The 26,543-nt window shown below is 37.9% G+C and overlaps 1 protein-coding gene across 4 annotated transcripts in view; it reads right to left on the minus strand.

Annotated features, from left to right (window-relative positions):
- The window catches only part of LOC127427883 (E3 ubiquitin-protein ligase TRIM62-like), an 88,267-nt gene that overhangs the window by 4,274 nt on the left and 57,450 nt on the right, over window positions 1–26,543 (minus strand). For 3 of the 4 annotated variants that reach the window (XM_051675783.1, XM_051675782.1, XM_051675781.1), the window contains 4 exons: window positions 15,768–15,863; window positions 5,757–6,013; window positions 5,587–5,631; window positions 4,936–5,051 (listed from right to left, as the gene is read on the minus strand). In XM_051675783.1, the coding sequence (XP_051531743.1) occupies window positions 4,936–5,051; window positions 5,587–5,631; window positions 5,757–6,013; window positions 15,768–15,863 (514 nt within the window). The remainder of the gene's footprint in view (window positions 1–4,935; window positions 5,052–5,586; window positions 5,632–5,756; window positions 6,014–15,767; window positions 15,864–26,543) is intronic. The other variant, XM_051675784.1, reaches the window with a different exon arrangement.

Raw genomic sequence — 26,543 nt, forward strand, 5'->3', positions numbered from 1 at the left:
CACAGAAGCTTCTAGCTACAGAAGCTCGATTTTGTGCGCCGTTATGTTAAAAAAAAATTGGGTAAGACCACAATTCATAACACAATGCAAGGGTGTGTTGCAGTCTCAACGTTGCCGAAAGGGGCGTAATAGAAGACATAAGTGTGGACTGTTCGCTTCCACGGTGAGTTTTCTCTTTCAAGCCTACTACTGTCATTGGCGGAGCAACAGTTTGAAGAGAATACTTCTGAGCAAGTAAGCTGAAGTCAATATATATTTTAAGCAACTTACCTGTATAACACATCCAGTTTAAATGGCACAGACCTTTGAAGGTAACTATCACCCCCTTGAGGTTTGCTACCCCCACAGAGTATGGTTCAACCAGACCACCCATTGTTCATGTGCTCGCATCTGTGTACATATACTTGCATAAAGAAAGTTTCTGCCCTAAACACCTGATTACCACAGCACTGTTGAAGGTGTTCATTTTCTATAAATATATGACTGTAAAGTAGTTACCTTTTCATTGAACGAATTACAGTTTTCACTTTGCAACTTTTGTTTCAGAATCATTTTAAATTAAATGTTAATTTAGTAAAATTAAAAGTGGAAAAAGGGTTAACAATTTAAAAAAGGCAGGGAATTTAGCCATATGAAGATAAATGGCTAGATAAATCCAATCTTGCACCAAAACAACTTAAAATATCCAGGAAGTAGAATTAAAAAGCTAAGCAAAAGTTGTCACAGTTTTGGTGCTGCTGCTGGCCAGCATTGCATTCTTTGCCAAAGAAGGATAAATAAAACTCCATCCATCAACCACTGTTTGGCCGGCAATGCCTGAAGCACACAGTCTGCAGTACCCAGTTATGGTGCCAGCTTGCTGTGGTTCCAGAAGTGTACAAGAGTGCCAACATAATGGACCCAGAGTAGAGGCAAACCCTGGACTGAGAACAAGTTCCCTGTGTGAGTCATTATACATTGGGCCCATCTTAGTACAGGCATACAAAACAATGCACACAGACCATATAGCAAAAGAATCCCAATAGCTTGGACTGGGAGAGGCGATCTGAACAAAGAACTAAGAACACACTATGATACGCAATGCTCCAAAATATAGTTCTGTGAAGTCGAGCTATGATGAACTGTATAAAGAATAAGAAAGTGGATTAAATATGGGAGTTGATGAAGCGGAGAGGAATTGGAACTTGTATGGACTTAATCTGAAGCAATAATTTATCAGACATGCTGTGCATTCTTTTTCATAGTCCACACACACAGCAGGGAGGTTTCTAAATGCACATTTTTAGGGTTGGCATGAAATCAGGCTCTCTTTGCCTTAATTTCACTCTCTCGGTTATTTTGGAGCATTCTGAGTGAAACAGTGCTGGCATGTTTTCCCACAGCCTTAGATAGGCATATCTGTCAGAGACCATAGAAAAAGGGAATTTTGCTAAATATTTTCATCTTTGCTATTTAAAACATCTGCCGCAAACAGCAGACTCATAGCACTGTCCAGAAGATACAATGTCGCCACTTCCACTCTTTGACATTGGCAGTTGAAGCTTCAGGTAACCTATAAATAATTTAACCTCGGTCGCCTCAGTTTCGATCGGTCTCTGCCTCTCTCTTGCCCTCTGAATCACATGCATAAAAACAAGCACCAGTAATACGCTTTGGATTCAGAAGGTAAAAAATTATGCTGTTTAAGTTGAGGAAGAAAATATGGATTTTGAAAACAATTCATTCTAAAAATTACATTTCAGTACAGAATACAGGTACCAAGAGCACATCAGTGTGGAAGGATTTGAACTGGATTTAATTCATTTGACACTCAGTCAGGGATACTAAGCGGTGTAAAGGATGCTGGCAAGTTGGAGAATTGATTAAGAGCGTGAGATATTCCCTGCCATGTTATTTTAAATAATGCTCTGCCTCAGGTGGTAACTGTGGGGGAATACAGATGGAGGAGACCTTTCCTAGTTCTTCTTTTTTGCTGCTCTGCGATTAAAATGGGCGACTTGTACAGGGCTCAATTAAATGCATATTATCTCATTTGCAGAGCTACAAACATGCAAGTGTTTGTGTTGATTAGATCATCTATAACTGGACTCACTAATACATGCAAACCGATTGCTATCTTTTGAAAAGGCTGATTACTACAACAACAGCAAATATGACAGCAGGTTTTCAGAGATTATTCATTGAACAAACAGATTTTCATATTTTCTCAAGAAAATCTGAGCTGTGATTGTTCCTGCCAAATTCACCACCATGACACTAAGGCATTACAGGCAGTTACTATGCGGTTGCAAAGGTGCTCTGAGTGGTTTTTAGTGCATTGTTATGCGGTTGCTAGGGTCTTCATGCTGCCCTTAGCCCTTTTCCACCGAAATGGCGATGGTTCTCGTGCCAAGCCTGTGCTCGGCTGGTTTACGGCCAGGGAAATCTGGAGTCTGTCGTAAACCATCTGCGCTTTTCCACTGATGATTTTTCACGTGACTACCTCACCTGCCCACAAACAAACACTGCATGTCCAGTGTTTGTATACAGCTTTTTGAGCTGTTTTTGAGGACATATTAAAACATTGCTCAAGATTGTCAGAGACGACATCTATGCTAAAGACGACAAGTAATTACATTGTTTTGCATGAACTATGGCTTAAGTTGCTAAATTCTCTAAACTGTAACAGAGGAATCGTTATAAACATTGGTGTAGCAGATGGTTATATTTGGATTTTAGCCATAGCATATAATAGTATGTTTACATCTTGATTGAGAATCCCACTGGTTTACTTAACAGATAGCTGTAATCTTCCTAACTAAGTTAGTAGTCCCCTTACTGAACAAACAATGCACAATAAGATAAAAAAGTGTTAGGAAAGAAAATACAGCTGGCAAATATTATAACTTACTGAGATCAGCGGCAGAGGACACTGGCGATTATTTTATCTTGAGCGTGACTGACTTAATTCAATGCCTCTGTTAGATAGCAGGCTGGTTGGTATCAGAGTCCAAAACATCGTTGCTCTGTCGCTTTCGCTTAGGTCCTTCTTATGGTCCCTTTACTCACTTAAGTGTTTTTCAATTTGTTTATGTTTTGGTCAATTGTCCGATTGAAGCCGGCGTGCACCATTTTGTGCTGTATCTTCTCGTAGACAATATTTTTCCTTTGTGATATCTCTAATATATCTCGGATCTCCATAAAGACCATATCGCAAGTAGAGTGCTAGTTTCGTCCGCGTTACCTGAACGCTTTTTATGTCTGATAATTGTTTGTTGTTACAGAGCGAAGTAGTACTTCTTGCTGTAGATGTAGTGTTGTTGTTTGGGAAAACTTGACCTGGTGACGAAACATTATCCCGCTCTTCGCCACCTGACGTAATCGGTTCCCGAGCAGAGACCAGCAAGCTTTTAGGGCCGGTGCGGAACCAGTTTTTTTGGCCCAGGAACCCGCCCCGAACCATGTCGGTGGAAAAGGGCTATGTGATATTCTGGTCTCTAGATGAGGTTCAGGACCCTCCTTCAATGCAAGTCTATGGAGCTTTTGCCCGTTTTGTCACTCACCAGGTGGAAATAAGTCAGAATACAAAGATGTAGTCAGTGTCATTGTGTCTGCTCTTATAAGAATCTACTGTACCTCAGTTGTTTTTCGTATATTTGAACCTTTTATGGAGAAAATTTCACAAATTCTGATTGCAAATGTCTTTTTTAATTTCCAAAATGCAACTGCTGTGACAGAAATGAGGCCAAATGTGACCTAATGATGATATTAGAAGAATAAGACTACTACGTAAGATTCAACAGGAAAAACTGGACCCCGTCCCAACCACCGCAGCGCATACTAGCAGTTTATGAATGGATATTCAGATAAAAATAATGTAATACTTTCAAATTTGTCTTTGCATTTATTTTGAATGCAGTGAGTAAAGGCATGGTCACATTTACCTTTGCACGGCAAAAATGCGCGATGAAATACATCTCAATGGGAATCCACGTGATCGTGATTTTTGCGCAACGGACCTAGCGGACTTTGTGTGGAGTTGAAGTTTGGTGAACTTTTACAGGCAAATTCGCCATGTTGACCCATAGGAAGTTGCTTGGTTTGACAGTGACCTTTGTGTGGGCGGTGCTTTGTACACAGCTACACTGAATATTCACCAATGGACAAGGGTAGCATTCAAGCGGCAAGTTTCGTTTTAACTATACTGTCCCAATAAACTGCAGTATTTTTGCTGGTTTCACACACATACAACATCCCCCCACACCTTCTTTGTCTGCGGAATTTCAGCTTGCAAAGGTAAATGTGACTGTGCCTTCACTTGTTCAATCTAAATCAGCTGTTTACATACTGAAATGCTATTATGTACTTTTTGTGCACCAATAATTGAAGCAGTAAAGATGAATATTGCACATTTTCATTTTTAGATGCAACGTTTCTCAGGCTTTAGGAGTTAAATGTGTGAGGATGTGTATTCATCAACATGTTACATGACCTTTTATACAGTCCTCCTAAATCAATTTAAAACTGGTTTTGTCAATAGCTCAAAAATAACCTAAACAGATTTCCCTTTCAATCAAAATAAACATTATTAGATTACATAATTAAAATCACAATCTGAAAGTTGCTGTTCAAAAGAACTTAGAAAAGTGGTTGCCTGCTCTGTGATGTCACAGCAATTTCATTTACAGGAATAACAATGCTTGCCTTACAAAATACTATAAACTTTTCACTGTTCTAAATACTATAGCTAATGCACTATTCAGAATCAGGAATTGCAAAAAAATATCTAGAGTTTTCAAAAAGGCAAGCTAATGATGTTAAAATGTCACCTGCATTTTCATAGTAAACACAGAACCTATTGAGAAATTGTGTGGGAGGTATGTGTTTTCTCAATAATGTCATGCTCTTTGTATCATCTGCTACAGCTTAATTCCAGGCTGTAATTTTGGTCATTACCTGGTGAGATATCCTGAAAGAGAGACTTCCAAATGGTATATTGCAGTGGCCCCATATATTTGGATGTTGGGAAGTCTTCATAGGTAAGGTTTGTTTCGTGGATCTTTCCTTTAATTCTGCGGAAAAACAAGAAAACAACTGCATTATTCAAATTCAACATTGGCTACCCACCAAACCCAAACCAACTGAGTCTTCTATACAGAGCAGATCCTCTTTTCAAAACACTCGTTTTGGATTTTACTGTATTTCCTACATAGCTGTGCCTCCCCTGCAAAGTCAAACAGCTCAAATTCACAAGGGGAACTGAGGTCAATCTGGGAAACATTGCAGATCGCTTTCATTCATGCAACCCCGCATTAATCATGCTATTCCCTCTCAATATGGTCTTCTACTCAGTTAACTCATTCCTCTCGTCTTTTCCAAAATCGCAAATTAAAAATGGTAGGGAAGTTCCTCTGATTGGTGAGCTAAACTCAAATATTTACCCTGATTAAGCTGCGTTAATCTCTCTACCCAAACAAACTTTAGCCTAGTCTGGTCCAAAGTCTTGAACAGTCTGTTCCCTCCTCTGACTGGGCGCCTGTCACATAAGGCAAAAGGCAATGGTCAAATACTGACAGAATGCTGGATAAGTCAAATAACCTGACTTGCCTTGGTATCTTCCACCAGCAATACCCTCCACGAATCACTTGCTCCCTGACCAGCAGTTTCAGGAAAGAAGACAAAACGTTTTAGACCAAAGAATCTCAAACTACCATCAAAATACCCTCAACATACGCTCAATATCAGTCCCTCTCCAAACCACATGTGCTCCTCAGTACCTGTCCGCGGTGAGGGCTATTCCTTCCAAGAATTCATGACGGCTGGTTTCACTCAAACGTTCTTGAAGGATCTGGATTCCTTCCTTGACGTCACGGAGCTGCTGGCTGTAGCGCTGGATCTTATGTTCGATATCGGTGAGTGTGCGAGCTGTGTCAGCCTCCAGTTCCTCCAACATGCTCTTCTGTCGTTCCCGCAGGAAACGATGCAGTCGCTCAAACGCATCTCCGATTGTGGCACGAAGGCTCTTCGCTGATGACTATAAAATAGTGAAAAATAACTTTAGTGATTTTTTTTTTTAGAAGTACCATCAGGGTGAGTAAATTATGACAGATTTTTTTATATTTGGGTGAACGGTCTCCAAGTTTGGTCAGCAAGACTTTTGCTAAGCCACAAGTAAAAATAATAACGGCATTGCTCAGAATTGCACACAAAGGGCTGAAAAATAATACCCTGTTCCCCCACTGGGCACAAAACTAATTAAGAAGTCAATAACTGCATGAAAGTGACAAAATCAGAACAATATTTTATATTTAATATAAAGCTTTGTGGAGTGGCATTTTGGACCAAGGAGATTTCATTGTGCATGACTACCCACAGCGGTGAGATAAAACTAAAACCCAACAGACCACAAAAAAAATTCAGTCACATTTTTTGCGCAATGCTTGCTGCAGTTGTGACTGGTTAGGAAAAAAAACCTGATTAGCATGGAACAGATATGATAGAGACTTTTAAATAAAAGGGATATCAGAACATCACAGTCACTACTAGGGTTGTATGATTTGGAAATTTTTTTTGTTTTGTTATTATTTTGAAAAATATTATGATTTGAACAGTGATATTACAAACATTAAAAAAAAAAAAAAAAAAACTAGTTAGTAATTCCTTTTGATCAAAATGGAGTAATGTGCGAGCAGCATGTGCAGATTATTTATTATTTAAATAACAAAAAGAAAAAAAAAAGAAATGAAAACATCCCCCACATCCCCCACAGTCTCATTATTTTCTGCTGTTTTCCCCCTGTTCTGCAAATCAGTGCAATAACGGGCGCAAGCACTTCTTTCATTTGTTTGTTAACATGTTATCATGAATAAACTCTCCCATTGATATACGCGTGGGTTTGTGAAAGAATTTCAGGATCGTAGTTTCATTCGGGCACAAATGGTCACGTGTTTGATACACCTAGTCTGCAAACAGTAGTGTATGCACTTAATATGCGTCTTTTTGAGAATCGATTCAGAATCGTTTGAGAAAGAATCACGATTCTTGATTTTCCCCCCACCCCTACTAGAGAGGCAGGGCTGTTAAGTGTCTGATGGACACTGTCTAATAGTCATTAGAAATGGCATTGGGGGGGGCTGAGTAGCTCAGCAAGTAAAGACGCTGACTACCACACCAGGAGTCGCAAGTTCGAATCCAGGGTGTGCTGAGTGACTCGAGTCAGGCTTCCTAAGCAACCAATTGGCCCGGTTGCTAGGGTGGGTAGAGTCACGTTGGGGTAACCTCCTTATGGTTGATATAATGTGGTTCTTTCTCTCGGTGGGGCACGTGGTGTTTTGTGCATGGATGCCGCGGTGAATAGCATAAAGCCTCCACACGCGCTAGGTCTCCGCGGTAATGACCTCAACAAGCCACGTGGTAAGATGCACGGATTGACGGTCTCAGACGTGGAGGCAACTGAGATTCGTCCTCCACCCCCCAGATTGAAGTGAGTCACTATGCCACCACGAGGATCTAGAGCGCATTGGGAATTGGGCATGCCAAATTGGGGAGAAAAAATAGAAATGGCATTTGATTGCTCATCCCTCCTCCTTTGGGGTTATTGTGGGACAGCCTCCATGAGATGGACATGATTACACATGCAGACATGCAGATGAGTACTAAGACAAAAGTAGAAAAGTCGATAAGGAACGCAAAGGAGAACTGTGAAACCAGTTAACAAAATTGTGCCATGACTGGGAAGAAGGTAAATTCAAAGAGATAAAATAAGATGCTTCTAAAGAAGCCGATCGTCTCCATTAAAGTGTAATGCACGTGAGTTACAGCTGACAGATCAAAGATCTGAACATCAAGTTCAAATCGATGTAGGATACAAGCCCATACGAACAAGGTAAGCTCAGAAGAGACTATAAAACTATAAAAAGTCTTAATCACATTTTTTTTATTTCCCAGTAGAAATATCCAAACATCTTCAAAACAAGCACATTTACTTGAGAAGCAATATTGTGTAAGAGAATAAGACTTGTTTTCAGAGAATGGCGCATATCTTGATTTGTTAGTTTTTCTTACCCTACTGGCGAATAGTTTTTTCTTGTTTAAAGCATAACATTCACAATATTTTGTTAGATTTATGCTTAAAACAAGAAATAAACCAATTTTCCAATAGTAATCAATACAGATGTCACTCAAGATATATTTTCTGAAAACATGCTTCTTAAGTAGATTTATCTTGTTTTAAATAGGGATGGGAATCAAAGAATTTAGCAATTCCCGGATAAGATTCTGATTCCTTCACAGTTCTTTTGAGATTCTTTTATTACTTTTGAGGAAGAAATATTTGGAAATAAAAAAATTAATATTTATTATTATTTACTGCCCATAGCAGTCTGTCACCAAATGACAAGATGATTTCATTTTTTAACATAACAGATTCTTGCAAATAATGCATTTACACTGACTTTTAAAACTCATAATGGGTATCTTTAACTACACAATGTCATATCAATAACTATCCAGTGATTACTAGTCTGATTTAAGTCTCACGAGCCTTAAATACACACAACACAGTAACAATAATTGGTTTATTTGGAGTCAGACATGACGAAATGAAAGACTGCAGTAAGTTTTTGATTTATAAAAAAAATAAATAAAATAAAATAAAAAAATCGGCTGACAGGAGTCATTTGTTTGGAAGCGCTGTAGATTTTTGAGGTGTAGATTCAAAAGAACTGGCTCATAAGAATAATTGGTTTGGGAATCGGAATGCACTGGTCGTGCTGTATATTTCACGCTGTAAAGTCAAAAGAACTGACTCATAAGAGTCATTCTTTCGGGAACTGCTGTATATTTCGCAGTGTAGATTCAAATGAACTGGCTCATAAGAATCATTCGTATGGGAAATGGAGTGCACTGTAGATTCAACAGCGGTGTTGCAGTGCTGCTAAATGGAAGCACAGGAACACTATCTGATTATTTTAGTACTGTATTGCATTCACATCTGTGTAAGAAAGCACGTTCAAGAACCGTTAAAGGAACCAAAAGATTTTCATGACTTGGTTCTATTAAAGGTTCTCAGAAATAAAAGCTTTCTTCCGGGGATGTGGATGTAAACACTGTGCTAAAACACTCTTGAAGTGTTTTTTTTTTTTTTATTTATTTTTTAAATTGAACCGGTTCTGAATAAGAAAAGGTTCTTAGTTTCCAAGTCTAGTTTTAAGGATGTCTAGGTACTGTCTAGGTACAGATTAAGAAAATTATTTTTCCAATGTGCTGTGCCATATTTTCCTTCCTTCCCTGCCATTTACTGACCACAAGAGGGCACTTCCTTACAAATAAAATAAGGGCTGATTTTATTTCCTCCACAGCACATACCACTGTCTTTTCAAAAGGAACGTGATTTTCCTGCCATTTAGAAGATGGAATCCTATTATCCCGTTTCAGACTCCAACAGGACTAGCATCATTTGCATGGGCTGAGTCTGCCCACCTGGTGCCGTCTGATGGATGATTGGGACTTAGTGTCTCTGAAGTGATGTTGGTCTCTTGAAAGTGCTCTCCCCATGGGCTTTGCTCTCTAGGATGGGGTCTATTCAAAGCCAGTTAACACATCCAATGAGCTTAGTGCATCACGGCCTGCCTACAACATCTGCTAATCAGACACATCTCTCCTTGGGGTATTCAATTTAGATTCAACAGCAGTACTTTAGATGAGAGGGTCTATCAGCAGACCTACTGCTGAGCTAAATCTAGAGCATTCTAGTGGTGAGTGTGCAACAAGCTAAAAATGAACACGTCTATTCAAGGCAAACATAATGACAAACAACTTACCACTTGTGCAAAACTCGCCACCACAATGCTAGGGGTATTGTGGGTGGTTTCTTACTGACCCAAGTCACAAGAGCCCATCCCAATCTCTGTTACATTCAGGTCACTCCTACAAAAGTAATTTTGCAAGATAAAAGACATACGGCACCATGGAATTTGCCAGGTGATAAGGAGTTAAAAGTAAGCACACTTTATTGCCATTTAGGAGTTAAATGTGTGCTTGCTTTATTGCTAAATTCAGTTTACTCCATAAATCTACTTCGAGAGGTTGTGCTGTGACAGCGATCTGAAATAGCCATCTGTCCTCTTATCTCTTGTACTGGAGACTCTGGGCTGAAAGAGGCATTTGCTTGGGTGGTTCTGAATGTCAGTGTCAAGCATCTGTGCATCTTAAAGCTCTGCATCAATAAAGCCAGACAGGATACGATTGGCTGGTCAATGTCGACATCTACATTTTCTCTGGATGAAAATGATGGCTGGTGCAGCCAGGGAATGAACTGAAAGGTATCCAAAGTATAATCAGCTCTCTAGATAGAAATGGTCATAGGATCAATGAGCCGAAAAGATTGTCTGCTTCCAGACAATGTAATCACAGGGAATGATTAGACTGATGCAGTGCGACAGAGTGACAATTTACACTTCATCGAAACTACTTTAAACAGTATCATTCTGATTCTTGCATAAACATTAATGACTGCATTTATGACCTCATATGAATTGAGGCACAACTACATGCAATATCTGTAATAAAAATGTATATGACACAGCCAAAGACGCTTTAAAGTCAAAATGAATATACGGTCACAACCCATTTCACTTTCATAATGTAATTGAATTCCCAATGAAATAGGCTACTCAAGAAGTAAAAAACACGTTCAAGGCCCGTAACAGACCTGCCGATGTTACTCGGCTTACTGCTCTTAATTTATTGTTTTGTATTTTATTTTATTACTATGCCCTTAGTTTCCTTTATACTTAGTACTTTTTTTATAATGACTGTTTACCTGAATAATTACTTTAAAAAAACTTGAGGTAATGTTAACTAATTTAGAAAAACCCTAAGGCACTTTAACATTAATTTAAACATTAACATATTAAATTAAATCAAAGTTTTTTAGCGTTGTAGATGTTGTAATTTTTTGCTGAGGTATCGAAATTGGTATAAAAGAATTTGGTAACACTTTGTATGAAGCCCATATTTATAATGCATTGTAAAGTCATTATAATGCATTAGCAATGTCTCATAATGCACCTTATAATATGTTATAACTTCTCATAAATAATTGTAACCAGAATTATAATACATTATAATACTTAACTATTCTTAGTTATACCTTAGAGTATAATGCATTATTACACCAGCAACATCCAATTTTATCTGCAGAAGTTATAATGTCTTATATATATATATATATATATATATATATATATATAAGTAACTTAAAGCAGGCAAAGACCACTTATAATATGATCATGTCATAAAGCCTTTTGACTGTTTACACTATGCTGCTTTTGCATGACAGCACTTATATGATTCATTTTATTCTGCTGCATTAAAATTGGATGTTGCTTGTGTTATAATGCATCAGTGTTTCCTGCACCGCTCCGCCGTTACTGAATCTCCAGGGCCAAATGATACTCAAATTGTGAACTTGCAGTCTGAATTTAATGTGATGAGATAAAAAGATTGCATTCCGCAAAATAACACAAAACCACATGTCTTTCTATTGCATTGTGTAGGGCTGAATGATCCATTGAAATTAAATCGAAATCAAGATATGACCTAATGAATATTAAACCGCAAAGGGCTGTGATCTAATCAAGCAGACAGTCTCAAAGCGTGGCATGCTCTGCGGAGCTCTGTTCCGAGCTCATGTGAGGTGGTTCTGTCTGTGCTCCCTCCACGAATCTCAACTCATGCACAGAATAACGGCTGTGTTGTGTTAAATTGTATTTACAGCGCTCTAAATTCCCTTTAACTGGCCACTACAAGCTACTATACAATTACAAATCGAAAATCTCATTACACCAGGTTTTTTTGTGGACAGAAGCGATGAGAGCTGAGAGCATTTTACCATATTGGAATTCACAGGCGCTCAAAGGCTTTTTTTAACACGACTTCACACAGAAAATTACTGTTTTTTTTTTTGTTTTTTTTAACCAGATCCCATAGCAATGCCATGTACAAATTAAGAAATTGTTTGAGAAATATTACTTGTATAATAATATTTGGGTTGTTGTTATTTGTTATTATGATACATTTGTAATTAGGGCTCGACATTAACGCTTGTTTTCATTTCACCCGAACAAATAACCTGATTAGAACTTTAATAACGAAAGGATAACCAGCTATATTTGTAATATTGTCTAGGCCTGTGCCACATACTACAAAAGTTAATATTCTTAATAAGCCAGATTGCATGACTGTATAATTCGCTAGCGATCGGCTTATGTGTGTGCGCTGAACATGCGTGTGTGTTTTTCGAGAACGCTTGTGGTGACACCTATAAGTGCCTGAATGGTCAAATACATTTCAAAATTCCACCAAAATGCCCGTCTTGGTGAGGTATTCATATAAACACAGAGAGTTATGTCTAAAGTGAATGTAAACAGTGGGGGAAAAAGCAAACTGCCGGACTTGTAAGTGTAAATTTAAGCTAATGGACCTTCTGCCGTCTAGTGTGTCATCATATTAATCAAACAACCATAAGAAAACTAGAAAACACCCACTGCTCTTGACTGAAGAACTTTAGTAGCTTTAAAAAGTATTATAATCATACAGTGACGACCATTAGTAATTTCATATTGCATTTCATTCTGAATGTTTACCTGAATACTTGAAACTGCTTTTAAAAACGTTTAAAGCTGTTAAAAAAGCAATGTTTTCTTAATTTGTATTTTTTGTTCTATTATTTCTAATATATTTCTATTAACTGCTGTTTTTAATTGCCATTTACTTTTTTTACTGATGGTTCACTAGTCTTGAATAATTACTTGAAACAATTCTTACATAGTTATCAAATTAGTGTTATTATTTGTTGTGGTATTGAATCTGGTATCAAGAATTGTCAAATTAAATTACTGACTACTTAAAATGTGTGCACTGTGACAATGTATCATAATATACCGGACAAGTAACTTTTTTACTCTGACAAGTGACTAACCAATTTACTTGTCTGAAGGGCAAGCAAGTGTAGCTAGCTACAGATACACTTTTGCAATATTTTTTTTAAATAAATGTAAAATTAAAATGTTACTTATATATAATACAAATATAATAAACTATATAAATAATATAGTATCAAATAATATAATATAATAATTTTCAAAGATTTTTTATAACATGCACCAATGAATTTTACACAATTAGACAGAGAAATGTAATAAGAAAGTAAAAATGGTTCAATTTAGATTTCATTTTGACTAAGGGGTATTTACACTTGGCCACTTCTTGCGTTTTCACAGATCGGATAGATATCCAATCATGAAAAGACCAGGTGTAAATGCCCTCCGAAACGCATTCAAGACGGATTGCAATCCGATCGCTCAATCACTTCAGGAGGTGGTTTGAGATGCATTCCGGATGAAACTGGTCACATGTAAATGCATCTGACTGTGCAAGACGCATATGTAAACTTTACCCACCCAAACAGCACTATGTCAGCATAGGGAAAACGCTAAATATAACAGCTTCTACCGAGCATATACATAGGGCTCGCATTGTGCAATAAATAAAAAAATATGACACGGATGCACGTTGTTGGAAAGACAGGACTATTTCTATTCATTTTATTTGATGCAGATCGCTGAAGAAACTGAAACTACACACATGTATACATTACTAAAATTATACACTTTTAGTTATACATTCATATTTAATTTTAACCTAAAATCTTGATATTGGAAAAAAATAGTGTTGGAGATGTGTCCGCAAACACACACTTAACCAGTGGAAATGTGAACAGTATTGAATAAATTGTGAGCTGAAGATGCAGAATCTAAAAAAAAATCTGTAGTCAACTGTGTCAGGAAGCTCTTCCACTGCAATCTAATCCAAAATCCCAAAGAGGTGATTGATGAGCAAGGGGTAGAGAGGCAGGGAGATGGATAAATTTGCGGTATTGACTGTGGTGTCTCTCTCCTCTGATTAAAACAAGGTGTCAAGATTAAAGAGCTGCTCAATAAACCAATTTGCTTGTTGGAAACTCAATGTCAACTGAAGAGAGAGCAAGAGAGACACAGAGCGAGAGAAAATTAGCAAGGAACAGTGTGAGAGACCTGCTATGAATCTGTAAAGGCCACAGTGGGCAGGGTGAGCTGTTTGACAGCTGCATTTCGCTTGCCACAAGCGCTGATTTCAGGTCTGCTTTAATAGAGTCCCACCAGAGGTGAACCGCAGACGTGGTTTTAATATTAAGACAGAGTGATTTGCTTTAGGCTACTGCCTGTTTGGATGAATTCCTGATAAATCAATGTTCACCCATCAAATCCAGAATTGATCTTGTGGTCCCAACAGACTAAAACAATTCACACTAAACACAACTATAACTATTACATATCATTTTTTAAAGCTGATCACAAGGGAGAGGGGCATTATTTAAAAGCCAACATGAAATTGTTTTCACAACACATTTAACCCGTAATGAATGCCGAGTGGGCAGCAGAAAATAACGCAGGGCGGGACTTGATTTTATCCATCAAGATTTGATTGGATTGTGGATGTTAGGCTGTGATATTAATGGTTAATACTACATTTCATATTCTCTGAAGAAAATGAAAATTAATGGTTCTTGCCAGTGCAAAACTCACCACTATGATGATAAGGTGTTGTGGGTGGTTGTCAGGGTGTTGCTATGTGGTTGCTAGGGTGTTACAGGTAGTTGTTTACTGGCTCAACTCAAAAGACCAAACCCCCAAGCCTATATAGTCCCATTTAAACCCAGCATTAACACACTTTTTTTGGTGATCAGATAGCACTTGACCACATTAAATGCCAGGTGTAAATGCTCAAATTTGGATCGAATCACTAAAACAACATTCGGAGCTGGACAGGGACGGATTTTGACCACATTCAAAGAAAGTGTACATACAAATGTGGTTTTGTAATCCAGATACAACTACGCAAGTAATTAATTATGTAATGAGGTTGCGCTAAAGTCTTCCATTGTCAAAGCGCTCATTCTGCCACTGCAATGTGAAGAGCACAACAGACACTGCAGTCTTGCGATATTGTCACCCAATTTAATGGACAATATCCCATTAACTATTCCACTGGAATACATTTGGAATATCTCTTTACCTCAAATCCGCACTTGCATCACTCTACTGGTCTGTTTTCTAATCACCATTAGAGAGATACCTTAATATTTAACTGTTGAAGTGATGGAAAGCATTTGAATAATCCATCACTGTTTATCAAATTTGCTAAATGACAGAGAATTTTCAATTAACGTAGCGTCTGATGTAATAAGCAACAGCGTTTTCTATTTTGCACAAGTAATTGTCATTGGATCTCTATGCAAGAGATTCTGGTCTCTACATCTGCCTGAAGTTTCTTCTTCAATGTTAATCAGTGGGATTTGTTTAGTCTGTTTTATCGTCCATCAGGCAAAAATCGTAAGTTTGATCGCACATCTTTCCTCAACAATTCACACAATTTGAGGTGTCCATGTGGCCTTGATTAAGAAAAGTCATTTCAGATGTGGAAACACTTATAAGGCTACATTTTAATCAAAGATTATAAAAACAAACATTTGTATCACTGGTGAATCATGTACAATAAGACCAGGGACATTTATTTTGAAAGTAAATAGGGTCGATTTTGGTTTCATGTTGACATTAAAGATGAGGAAAGATTCACTGACGGAAGGATGATTTCTTAAATCGCAAGATTTTATTTCTATCTTTGTCTCCTTGAGAAATAATGAGATCCAATAAACCTCAGAGGTACAAGACCATGCAGAAGTTTACCTTTGTTTCAGTAAGCTGCCTCTGAAGTAGTTGTAAAGCCTCGGTGTGACCCTTCTCGCTGTCCTGTAGAGTTGCCAGCTGCTCCTTCATCTCCCTCTGTAAGAAAACCACAGCACAACAGAATATGTAATTTATTGCCCACTAATCTGGAAACTTCTGAACCCAAAGTAATTAGTCTGAACAGCTTCCCAGAGTCTTCCCAAGAGAGATATCCAAACCATGACAGCAATAAATCCTTCTGTGTGTGATCCTATTGACACCTACATTGTCTGATTACCCAGAATATAAATCACTAGGCAATAGAGCACAACAGAAGTAAAAATCTCATACAATTTTTTTCCATAGATTAACTGATTTTTAACGATAATTTATAAACCTTTAAAGACCGACCTACCATAAGCTCCGATGTTAATCAATGATCTATGCTTCTGCTGAAGTCATCAGATTGCTTTATTGTGATCCATGAATCCTAAAGAGAAACGCTTCACCAATCACAGAATCATGACCAATGATGCAATAGAGTCCGTTTCCCTTCACTCTCAAACTACTTATTTGTACATATCTGAATATTTTGCAATAAACATAAAATATATTGTTTCTTTACTTAATCAAAAACTTTTAAATCAACCTTTAAATTTTTCTGTTGTTTCTACTTTAATTAGATAATTTGCAATGCTTCAAGGCATTGTAGTTCATTCCCTCATTAAACACGTCTTGTACTTTCGTCTTTTTGTTTGATTTTCAAATACTTTTTTGCTTAAATAAAAGTTTGTAATGTTGTGATTCACCTCAGAGTTGCTTCATGGTTAAAAACTCCTTTATGAGGGGCCTGGGTAGCTCAGTGTTAAAATACGCTGGCTACCACCCCTGGAGTTCGCTAGTTCGAATCCCAGGGGGTACTGAGTGACTCCAGCCAGGTCTCCTAAATAACCAAATTTGCCCGGTTGCTAGGGAGGGTAGAGTCACATGGGGTAACATCCTCGTGGTCACTATAATGTGGTTCGTTCTCAGTGGGGTGTGTGGTGAAGCTTCCACACGCACTGTCTCCGTGGCAACACGCTCAACAAGCCACGTGATAAGATGCGCGGGTTGATGGTCTCAGATGCGGAGGCAACTGGGATTCATCCTCCGCCACCCGGATTGAGGTGAATCACTACGCACCACGTGGACTTAAAAGTGCACTGGGAATTGGGCATTCCAAATTGGATGAAAAAGGAGAAAGATCAAAAAAAATAAATAAATAAAATAAACTCCTTCATGAAGTAAATAAAAATCCTAAAAAGATAAAAATAAATAAATACATTAATTAATTAATTAACAATAATAATAAATTAATAATAATAATAATAATAATAATAATAGGGAAAAATATTTCCCAACCAAGGCGGCTGAAAAAGTGGACGGGCACTGTTGTTCTGTATTTAGGCATGATGTACAAAAAAGCACTTTCATTTTTGCCATTATAATTATTATCTTCAGCTTATAGGACATAACTGGCATGTAAGTTTGAAAATAGCTCCATTAGGACCTTAATAGTGCAAGTGTTTTGAGAATCATTCAATTATTTCCATTTGTTCCATAATGTCCTTGGCCAAGTGCTATTTTCACAGCGCTGATATCTGATAAAATATTTTTTATGATTGATAAAGTCTGTATTAAAATATGAAATCCCATCATTTATGGCTTTGATTTAGGACTATAAGGACTGGAACTTTTAAAATGTAAGCAACAAACAAAGCAAGGTGGCTTTGACAAAAACAGCAGAAATGATTAAATAAACAACAAGTCTCCAGAGAAGTTTTGTGTCACGGAAAGTGGGTCTCTGCAGAAGTGGACGTGGTAGAATCGGGACGACGGGGCCACATTTGCTTGCCCAGAGGCAGAATGAGAACAGGCAAAAAGTACTAGTGCCCTTTTACATTTCACCAGAGCCGGAGATCACTTGTATACATACAGAAAATATATATTTATGTGGTATCATTTATATCTGTAGCACGAATGGTGCAGCACGAGTTATGCGCTAAAGTATAAAACATAAGGTTAAGGGTCAAATCCCTAACCCCCAAGTATAAGCCATAGTAACACTGATGCTTGCCTTAGAATGAACCACTAACTAGGGCTGATACTGTTCCATATAGGAATGAACACCAACAAGGCGAGGAGCATATTAGCCTGAAAAGCATATTCATGCAACATTCCAGGATCAAGTCCTCATCCAGAGATTAATTGAAAAAGAATGATGCAAAGCTATGAAACAAATGCTTTTGGGATACACCCATTTCTCACAATGCTTAAACTATACTTTCACAAACATTAAATAGTTTTTCTGAAGAGCAACAGTATTGGCATTACCTTACAGCAAGGAGCCTCTAATGCAAGGCAAGCATTAAAACAGCTTTTGACTATAACTCTTTCAAGGACGAGGACAAAGAAAACAATTATACTCTTTATAAAGTTAATTACTATCAGGAAACACTGTCTGATTATGCTCTAGAAGTATTCAGATGACCTTCCCTCCATTAGAAACTCCTGCTTTCAGTGTGCTGATAGATGAGAGCGGTCATTAATGCATCAAGTAAGGGCAATATAACCAACCAGTGCATTTTGTGAGTAAAATGCAGATGGTTATTGGATCATTATACACTATTCATTTTTAATGTGTCATTTGCCAAGAATTGTTTTTCCTAGCACCTTTTAAAAGTGAATATAGAGAACTCATAACTTCTTGTGTTTGTGTCTGTGATGTTGCGGTACAGAGCATAGACATGAATCATACTTGCAGTGATTCGAGTTAACATGACCAAAATGTCTGAAATAAAAGTGTGCTGGTTTTAGCTGCAAGAAAAGCAAAGAGCACTGGAGGTTAAATGCGGCCCAAATTTCTTTCAATCCAAATAGGCCAGAGGAAGTTTGACTTGACATTTCCCCAGGATATCACACGGCAGGGGAAGGTCAATCAAGGCTGATTATAAACCTAAAACGTAACTATTTTTATCCTTACTCTGGGAATGAACGATCAAAAAATATGCATTTAGCAACGTATTCAAAACAACATGGAAGCAGATCTTTACTAAGCACCCACCTTTTCATCTGCCTGGGTTTCAGAAGAAAACTTCCCAATCATTTTCTCCATAAGCCTTTGAGAAAATTCTTCAGTAAAGGACTTGCAAGTTTTAAACCAAACCAACAAGCTTAGAGAATCACAACAATTTAGGGCATTTGAAAATCTTTTAAAAGACTATGGTACAAGAGCGTGTAATAAAGAAGGAATGAATGAATGAACGACTACACCCAAAAAGCATTGTGAATGATGTAATCTAATCAGTCAGGTTTGTTGTCTTTTAAATGTATTATTTATCAGAAAACATTAGTACTGACGTATGTTAGGAAGGTAAGGTTAGCTAGGTAGTAAACTAACGATGTCTAGCTATCCTCCGCTAGCCGGAAAAAACTCACCAGAACCCTCTTCATGGTGATTCCTATTTCCATGATGAGAGCAACTTCTTTGATTGGTTGATCTCGCTTCAAGATTGTGGGAAGTGTTTAGGGATTCACTGTTTGATCGGCCAAACATGCCTAGATTCAGGGCCAATCTTTTATTTATTATAGCGTGCACAAAATCACACACTGCTAATGAAAAGCACTTGCTCAGCCCTTGAAGCATGACATTGCGAACACTGTAAGGGTGAGTTATTGGCAATTCTAAGCATTCACAAATAATGCTAAATGACAGATATGTTCCTTTCACATATCACGGCATTTCCAAGGTGAATTGTCCACTGTGTGGCGCTAAAAGAGAGTTAAATGTTCTCTCAAATAGAAGATTTTAATGTTTATGCTCTATCAAGTTTTAAATTAACAAAACCTACCTCCCTACCCTACACCCAAAAGATAGCATCAGAAAAAGTGTGAGTAATGAAATCACTGAAGCATCCATATCATTTTGTGGTGCTTCTATGAAACTTTCAGCTCACGTGTTGACTTGCGTGCTCTTCAGAACTCGTACCCAGGTCCTTTGCATCACAAGTGCAACACTCTACCAGTTGAGCTACCGTGCAATTTGATCGCATTCAAATAAGAATGTAACTGTCGTTTTTTTTATATGATATACGTTCAGTACACGTTATCATCGAAAATAAATGTTGCTACGTAAATTTTGAATGGCATTTTTACTTCAGGAACTCTACTGTTGAGCTCTACTCTGCAACTTTCCATTAAAGGGATATTTCACATAAAAATGAAAATTCTCTCATCATTTACTCACCCTCATGCCATCCCAGATGTGTATGACTTTCTTTCTTCAGCTCTGTAGGTCCATACAATGCAAGTGGATGGTGATCAGCATTTTAAGGCTCCAAAAAGCACAGGCAATAGTAGTAAAAGTAATCCATACGACTCCAGTGGTTAATGTCTTCTAAAGCAATATGATCATTTTGGGTAAGAAACGGATCAATATTTAAGTCCTTTTCACTATAATTGTTTACTTCCAGTCGCATCCACCAATGTGCAATCCGTGCAAGGGATTCAGTCTCTCACGTGACGTAAGTGCGCTGGCATGCTCCAATGAAAGCAAAACCAATTAAGCTTGTGAACAGCACTCTCTTGTAAACAAATCGAGCTGCACTTCCGGTTGTATCACGTCAATTCTCGCGTGAACATGCCAGCATGCTTACGTCATGCGAGAGGCAACGTGAACTGATTGCCCACATGGATGCACATTGGAGAGCGACCGGAAGTAAACGATTATAGTGAAAAGGACTTAAATATTGGTCTGTTTCTCACCCAAAGTGATTGTATCGCTTTAGAAGACATTCATTTTCCCACTGGATTCGTATGGATTACTTTAACTATGACTGTCTATGCTTTTTGGAGCGTTAAAGTGCTGATCATCATCCACTTGCATTGTATGGACCTACAGAGCTGAGACAGTGTTTACCCTATATGCATTCAGCAGCGGCGCACTGCTGAAGCAGGATAACTGACAAATGTGGGGAATTCCCGCACTTTTTTATGCATTTAAACATTTAGCTGAGAATCTGTAAACCAATCCATACAAATGAGCAATTTAATCAATAGTCTTGTCTTTGTATCAAACTGTAATTCCATAACTTTCACAAGTAAATCAGCTCTACCGAATCCATCTCTCCCTCTCACGTGCACCTCAGCGAATGCTTGTTGAATTTTGTGTAAGCGCGTGCAGAGAGAAAGTCACAAGTATGTCGTATATTTACTGAACTTAAGATTTGACATGTGAATGGCATTGTGCTGCGTCTCTGTAAGCGAGTAGTGTGATTATCGCCGTTTATAATCAACAAAGCAAAGCTGTTAACATACAAGTGCGCTACGTTGGAGCGATCTACTTTTTCAGCCTTTCAATTCACCGCATTTTCATATCGCTCCCACATATTACAGCACCTTTGACAAGAAAGCCAGAAACAGCAAATATGCTTTGTGTAAAATGCTACCAGAACTACTCTAGGTGAAGAGAACCACTTAAACATGTTTTACATCTGTCATCTCTATCTCTCTGAAGCTCCAACTGACCTATACAGCTATTTTCTCTGCCATGTGTATGTCAGTTTGGTAAATATAAATATTTTAATTGTGTAAAAATACGCATAAATAATATAGTAATTTTAATACTATAATATTATCAATATACATAATATGAAAATATATTATCTATAATATATATAGGCCTATATATTATATATATATAATTATATTTTATTAGCAAGTTCTCTCTCAGGATTTCATCTGTTATCATTTTGAATGCATTTTGTCAACATTAAAATGCCATTTAATGTAACTGGTGAGTATTGACTTGTATTCTTAGTGATCATTTCTGATAAAACCTTTTTGACTTTCCTCCATGGAACACAAAAGGAGATATTAGGGAGAGTGTAAGTTTCACCATTAACCATTCACTTTCATTGTATAGAAAATGAATGAATGAATGAATGAATGTTACATATAGTGCTTTTCTGACAATACACTCAGTGCTTTACACAGTGAACAGGGGACTCTCCTCAACCTCCTTCAGTGTGCAGCATCCATCTAGATGATGCGACGGCAGCCATGGTGCGCCAGTATGCTCACCACACACCAGCTATTGGTGGAGAGGAGAGAGTAGAGTGATACAGACAATTCAGGGATGGGGATTATTAGGAGCCCATGATTGAGAAGGGCCAATGGGGGGGGAATTTGGCCATTACAATGGGGTTACAACCCTACTCTTTTTGAGAAGTATCCTGGGATTTTTAATGACCACAGAAAGTCTGGACCTCGGTTTAATGTCTCATCCAAAGGACGGCGCCTTTTTACAGTACAGTGTCCCCGTCAATATACTGGGGCATTAGGACCCACAAAGACCGCAGGGTGAGCAGCTGGCCTCCCTAATACCTCTTCCAGCAGCAACCTTAGTTTTCCCCAGGAGGTCTCTCATTCAGGTACTGACCAGGCTCGACCCTGCTTAGGTTCAGTGGGTAACCAGTCTAGAGCTACAGGGTGATATGGCTGCTGGCTGACTAAATTAATAAATATGCAGTGACAATGAATAGTGACTGGAACTAACATCTTAGTAAGAGAATATAGAGGCTAGAGCTTGAGTAATGACAGAAATTTCATTTTTTGGGCAAACTGCCCTTTAATGCATTTGTTAAAATATCTGCCAAAAACAACAACATAAATTTAATTCATCACATGTTGCATCACGTCTTGCTGAGAAAGAAGTGACTGAAGAGAAGCTCCATAATTAGGCTATATACTTTAAAAATCATTCCATCTGAATAAAACTAGAGGTAAAAATTGAGAAAGTATAGGTACAATTTGTGTGCAGCAGTTTATTTTTTCATTATTGATGAATCCTGAGTGGGAACCAAGAAACTTTCACAGACGCATCAGATGGTGAACAGCTTTTCTGTGAAAAACCTCTACAACATTCCCTAAAAAGGCATAAAATGCTAAATGCTTTCCCCAAGTAATCCAATTACACACTTCTCAACAGTCCAAAGCCAGAAGGGTGCACAATCAAGGACACTTTGGCGTAACCTTGTACACGTGGCAGTCATAATTTTGCAAGGCAGAAAGGCCCAAAGTAATAAACAGCCTGGGTGCACAAGGCCAGTTCTGCCTCCACACTTGTATGACTACTGTGTAAATCACATCTGAAGGGGACAGCTAATGTGTCATCTCCACTCCTTCCTTAACAGCGTCCAATCAAACCAACTCAACCATACAGAACAAACATGAATCATAAGTGTAGTGCCAACATGTGAGTCATTTAACCATCGCAATGAATTACTTGTCAGGACACAACATGTCTTTCGGCTAGACATTACTGCAAGTTGTTTTTAATGTTGGCTGAAGATGTCTTGATAAAACACTAAGAATAGACTTGAAGCAGACAGTCCCAAACAAGGAAACGATAATCATACCAAGTAATTACAACTTATCATTATAACCCATCACAAATGTACCTATAGGTTTTGAATACCAAATGTAATCATGGTGGTGTTATAACAGATGTTGGGGCAGTTTAATGAAACGAAATGCTGACTTGAAATAGATTGCAACTTATTATTAAGGCAGTGCATTGCAGATTAATCTTTTTTTATTTTCTAACACTAAACTGAAGACAATCTGTGCATATTTGGATTATTGTTTATTATGGACTCAACCTAAATAAAATGCTCATGGATTAAGTTTGTAATTTATGTTTATTTTGTTATACTTTAAGGCAACAGGCCTGTGCTTGGTGAGATTTTTACTATAAATGTCAAGCAATGAAGTGAGTTCCAATTCACAAACTCTCCATTCAATTCCGAATTTGATATAAATTCATATGGGAATATTTCAGTTATCATATCCCTTTAATTTACATATGAAAGAAATTCCTTTCCAGCTAATGCTGTTAATTATACAGTACAGGAGACCTTCTAACTAGGCACATTACAAAAACATATCCATGTATTCAACCAATAAATATCATATTATATTTCATATATTCTTTTTTGTTACATATTTATTGTTTCATTGCCTAATTTGTACTATTTAGAAATATTTGCATTAATTCGTTGAACGCGTGCTAAAAGAGACACGTACTGTCTCTAACAAAACAGGCATTTCTGTAAAGAGCTTCTGTAATATGAGTGCATGATAACGAGAGAGACTCAAACAGATCTATCTCATCTGTGCTATGCATGATTAGAATTAAATGTGTATTAGGGCCCAAGCACTGAAAGTGTGGAGACTCTATTGTTCTTCTAAGGATTATTAGGGTCCAAGCACTGAAAGTGTGGAGACCCTATTGTTCTTCTAAGGATTATTAGGGTCCAAGCACTGAAAGTGTGGAGACCCTATTGTTCTTCTAATGATTATTACTATTATTATTACAATTGAAGTCAGAAGTTTACATACACTTAGTCTGAAGTCATTAAACCTTATTTTTTAACCAATCCACAGATTTAATATTAGCAAACTATAGTTTTGGCAAGTCATTTAGGACATCTACTTTGTGCATGACATAAGTAATTTTTCCAACAACTGTTTACAGACCGATTGTTTCACATTTAATTGACTATATCACCATTCCATTGGATCAGAAGTTTACATACACCAAGTTAACTGTGCCTTTTAAGCAGCTTGGAAAATTCCAGAAAATTATGTCAAGCCTTTAGACAGTTAGCCAGTTAGCTTCTGATAGGAGGTGTACTGAACTGGAGGTGCACCTGTGGATATATTTTAAGGCCTACCTACAAACTCAGTACCTCTTTGCTTGACATCATGGGAAAATCAAAAAGAAATCAGCCAAGAAAATTGTTGACCTCCACAAGTCTGGTTCATCCTTGGGAGCAATTTCCAAACCCCTGAAGGTACCACATTCATCTGTACAAACAATAGTACACAAGAATAAACACCATGTGACCACACAGCCATCATACCGCTCAGGAAGGAGACGCATTCCGTCTCCTAGAGATGAACGTAGTTTGGTGCAAAAAGTGCAAATCAATCCCAGAACAACAGCAAAGGACCTTGTGAAGATGCTGGAGGAAACAGGTAGACAAGTAAGCAAAATGGCTTATGGACAACAAAGTCAAGGTATTGGAGTGGCCATCACAAAACCCTGACTTCAATCCGATAGATAATTTGTGGGCAGAACTGAAAAAGCATGTGCGAGAAAGGAGGCCTATAAACCTGACTCAGTTACACCAGTAACTGTCTGGAGGAATGGGCCAAAATTTCAGCAACTTATTGTGAGAAGCTTGTGGAAGGCTACCCAAAAATTTGACCCAAGTAAAATAATTTAAAGGCAATGCTACAAAATAATAACAAATTGTATGTAAACTTCTGACCCACTGGGAATGTGATGAAGGAAATAAAAGCTGAAATAAATCATTCTCTCTACTATTATTCTGACATTTCACATTCTTAAAATAAATCCTAACTGACCTAAGACAGGGAATGTTTTCTATATTTAAATGTCAGGAATTATGAAAAACTGAGTTTAAATGTATTTGGCTAAGGTGTATGTTAACTTCTGACTTCAACTATTCTTTTCAAGGTTTTCGGTACTTTTGGGGTACTTAACATGTGTGAAAACTCTTGAAAGTTTACAGACATATCACAGTTGTTGGCCATTAGGGCTGGGCAAAGTTGCAGGTGGGGGCATGTAGGGGGGGCTCTGTAGCGCCCCCTTGAAAATGGGCATGTAACGGGTGCTCTATATCACTCCCATTTTCACCTACAGTCACCAAAATGGTACATATATAGTCAGGGTTCCCCCTCTTTTCAACCAATGAATTTCCATAACATTTCCATGATTTGAGAGAATTTCCATGCCCAAACATTTAGCCTTCCATTCTGAAAATGGCACCGAAATCACATAATCACAAATTTGTTAAAAAAAGTTCAACTGAAAACATTTAATTTTACTTTTAATCCATAAAAACATACTGCGTGAATCCTAAAATCGGCAGGGATTAGCGGCACATCGTTGTCTCTAAGGGTGCTTTCACACTTGGTTCAATTGCTTGGACCGCACCCAGGTTTGTTTCCTCACCCCGCCCCTGCTGGTCTCTGTTCACATTTTATCATTTCAGTCCAAAGTGCGTTTCGACTGAGTCATCAATGTGAGTACAAACGACAGCTGTTCACCACTGTAACTAGGCAACAACTAAAGACATCAGCTTCACTGTGTTATTAAAGTATTCATCTCTTTGGATTTACCACCAAAACTTTACATGCACAAAACGACAATTGTGTTTGTCTCCCACGGATGCATTGAATGTGCAATGATGTGATGAAAATTAGCGTTTGTCTGACGCGAGCCTGCGGATGTGTTGCAAGAGATGTGAAAAATGTAAGCTGCTCTCTGAAGGGGATTTATTTTGACACAAGCAGGTGTGAGAAATGCATTATATCATAATATCTGTGATCAGGAGCCTGCAAAGATGCGAATTATACGTCATCACAAGTAGTTCACTTTAGTGCTCGGCGATAGGACGATGTAATCGTATATCGATGATATCTTACAAAGAACCCGAGGCTGACTGCAACACTCAATTGACCAAAGATGATCGACAATATAGGGAAATGGAAAACCCAAGGATCTGGGAAGTCAGCAAATATATTAAACAGTAGCCCAGGGTGTGAAACTAGCACCTGCCACCCGCCAAATGCGACGAGGCTGAATACAGTTCACAAGCTCGTCATCCAAATGTATTTCACGCGCGTGTAATTTTGCTCATCTACCCGCAACATACAGGTGACCTGTAA

This window comes from Myxocyprinus asiaticus, chromosome 37 (genome assembly GCF_019703515.2).
Source record: "Myxocyprinus asiaticus isolate MX2 ecotype Aquarium Trade chromosome 37, UBuf_Myxa_2, whole genome shotgun sequence".
NCBI classification, from domain to species: domain Eukaryota; kingdom Metazoa; phylum Chordata; class Actinopteri; order Cypriniformes; family Catostomidae; genus Myxocyprinus; species Myxocyprinus asiaticus.